The 2,576-nt window shown below is 47.0% G+C and overlaps 1 protein-coding gene across 1 annotated transcript in view; it reads right to left on the reverse strand.

Moving 5' to 3' along the window:
- Nucleotides 1–6: 6 nt before the first annotated feature.
- Nucleotides 7–2,576, reverse strand: part of heca (hdc homolog, cell cycle regulator) — a 36,395-nt gene continuing 33,825 nt past the window's right edge. Inside the window, exon 4 of the mRNA XM_043695337.1 lies at nucleotides 7–788. Within this exon, the coding sequence (XP_043551272.1) occupies nucleotides 624–788 (165 nt within the window). The 3' untranslated portion in view covers nucleotides 7–623. The remainder of the gene's footprint in view (nucleotides 789–2,576) is intronic.

The raw sequence follows: 2,576 nt of genomic DNA on the forward strand, positions 1-2,576 counted from the left end.
GGTGCGCTTTAATTTAGATGATTAACTCACATTTAGCCATTCGAGGCCAACCTGGGGTGAATGCAGTCTTGTTTGATGTGGTGGGTTGAGGGGGTATACAAACGTGGACCCTCTCTTACTCCTTCCACCTCAAGCAACTAAGCCAGTTCCTCTCTCACCTAACCCGAGGAAAAGGGTCACCAGACCCCGAAACGTCAAACCCTGCTTTCCCTCTCTGCAGAACCTGCAGAGATTTTCCAGCAATTTCTGTTTTCCCGTGAGTCGCTCAACACCCCGGACGTCTGTCGATAAAGAGGCAGTCTGGTTAGAAGGGGCGAGCCTGGCGTAAGGATACATTCAACCATCAAGCCCCAGGGGAGCGACCGAAGAGATAAACCATTCCCAGTCTCTACAGCGTCGAAAGATGGGAATGGGATGTGCACGTAACCGTTCTGCAGGGATCAAACCCAAACCAGCTGCTTGCATCCAAATCTTTTCCGTCCACCTCTTCAGCTGCTTCCCCCCACACCCTCCCCCACCCATCCTTGGCTAACATGGATAAAGACTTACACACAAGCAACCCAAATAGATCACTACACCCTACATACCAATTGCTCTAGAAAATAAAAAGAAGAAAGCATTTGTCAATAAGCTTCCAACACTTTGAATGAAGAAAAGGGTTTTACAAAGTGGTAGTCCAGATTGCCACAGTGTGGACACTGCTGCACGTTGCTGTACTCTGAGAAATACTGCATTCCCACTCGCACGTCAATAACTGGCTTCCCACAGTGTTTGCAGTTAAGTCTGGCCTAGAACAGAGCAACAACGTTTGTTTAAGAGAAGGTGGAAACACAGTACAGCAGCCAATTTATTCGCCGCATGTCTACATTTAACATCATATCAATATCCGACAGCACAGCACCCCCTCCCCCTCCCTTCATTGTAAGGCTGGTGTGTTAACCTCGAATCCTGCTGGGGGACATGAACCCACGAGCAAGTGAAAGCACTCAAGCCACGACTGAACAGTGGACAGACTTAATAGTGGACAGTGACAAGAAAATGGGGTGAAAGGTATTTTCAAGCCACTAGAATTGTACAAGATACTTAAAGGGGTAGCAAGGCTGGTAATGATTTTAAGGGGATATTGGATAAACGCTTTAGAGATATCGAGTTGTAGGGGCTACGAGGGTTAGAAATTGGAACTGAGACTCACTGGATTTCTCTACATATGATAGCATGGACTGAATGGGCCAAATGGCCTCCTCCTGACCAGGTAAGGCTGCACACGCAATACTTTGGAGCAAAAGATGTAGGAGCAGAACTAGGCCCTCGATTACGCTTGCCATTCGATCACGGCTGAGATGTTTCTCAACCCCATTTTCCTGCCTTCTCCCTGTAACCCTTGATCCCCTTACTAATCATAAACCTATCTATCTCTGTATAGAATACACTCAATGACTTGGCCTCTACAGCCCTCTACTGTAACAAGTTCCACAGATTCACCGCCCCCTGGCTGAAGAAATTCCTCTTTATCTCAATTCTAAAGGGTCTTCTCTTCACTCTGAGGCTGTGCCCTTGGACCCTAATCTCTCCGACTCGTGGAAACATCTCCACGTCCGCTGTATCTAGGTCTCTCAGTATTCTGTATGTTTCAATCAGATCCCCCGCTCATCCTTCTAAACTCCATCGAGTACAGACTCAGTCCTCAACCTGTCCATACACAACAAGTCCTTCAGCTCAGGGATTATTCTTGTAAACGTCCTCTGGACTTCCTCCAACACTAGCACATCCTTCCTTAGATAAGGGGCCTAAAACTGTTCCCAATATTCAGAATACAGTCTGACCAGACGATTAATGTCTAATGCAAACAGTTGTGGTCCCAGCATAGACCCCTGCAAACCCACTGGTTGCCATCCTGACAAAGACCCTTTTATTCCCTCCCCCACTTTCTGCCTTCTGCCAGTCAGCAAACCCTTTATCCATGCCAGTATCTTGCCTCTAACATCTTATCTTATTTAGCAGCATCCTCTGTGGCACCTCGTCAAAGGCCTTCTGGAAATCTAAATCAATCACATCCACTGGCTCTCCTTTGTCTAACTTACTCATTACCTTCTCAAAGAATTCTAGCACATTTGTCAGGCATGAGCTGCCCAAGATGAAGCCATGCTGACTCCGCCCGCTTTTACCACGTGCTTCCAAGTACCTCACAATGGGAGGTTCACATCACCAACACTGGGCAACTCTTTGCCAGCTCTCTATGGCAGATCTTATTCTTACAAACTCATCCTTAACAATGGCACTCTAAAATCCTACGAATGACTGAGGTCAGGCTAACTGGCCTATAATTTCCTGTCTTCTGCCTCCAGTCCTCTGGGACCCTCCGACTGATTCCTGAAAGGTCACCACCAATGCCTCTACAATCTCCTCAGCTATCTCCTTCAGAACTCTGGGGTGTAGTCCATCTGGTCAGGTGATTTATAATGTATACATTTTCAGCTTCCCCAGCACAGTTTCCTCAGTGATGGCCACTACACTCACCTCTGCTTGAGATTCTGAAGGGAGATTACAGAGAGTTAGGCAGAAATATAAAAAGGAGG

This window comes from Chiloscyllium plagiosum, chromosome 9 (assembly GCF_004010195.1).
Source record: "Chiloscyllium plagiosum isolate BGI_BamShark_2017 chromosome 9, ASM401019v2, whole genome shotgun sequence".
Lineage (NCBI taxonomy): Eukaryota > Metazoa > Chordata > Chondrichthyes > Orectolobiformes > Hemiscylliidae > Chiloscyllium > Chiloscyllium plagiosum.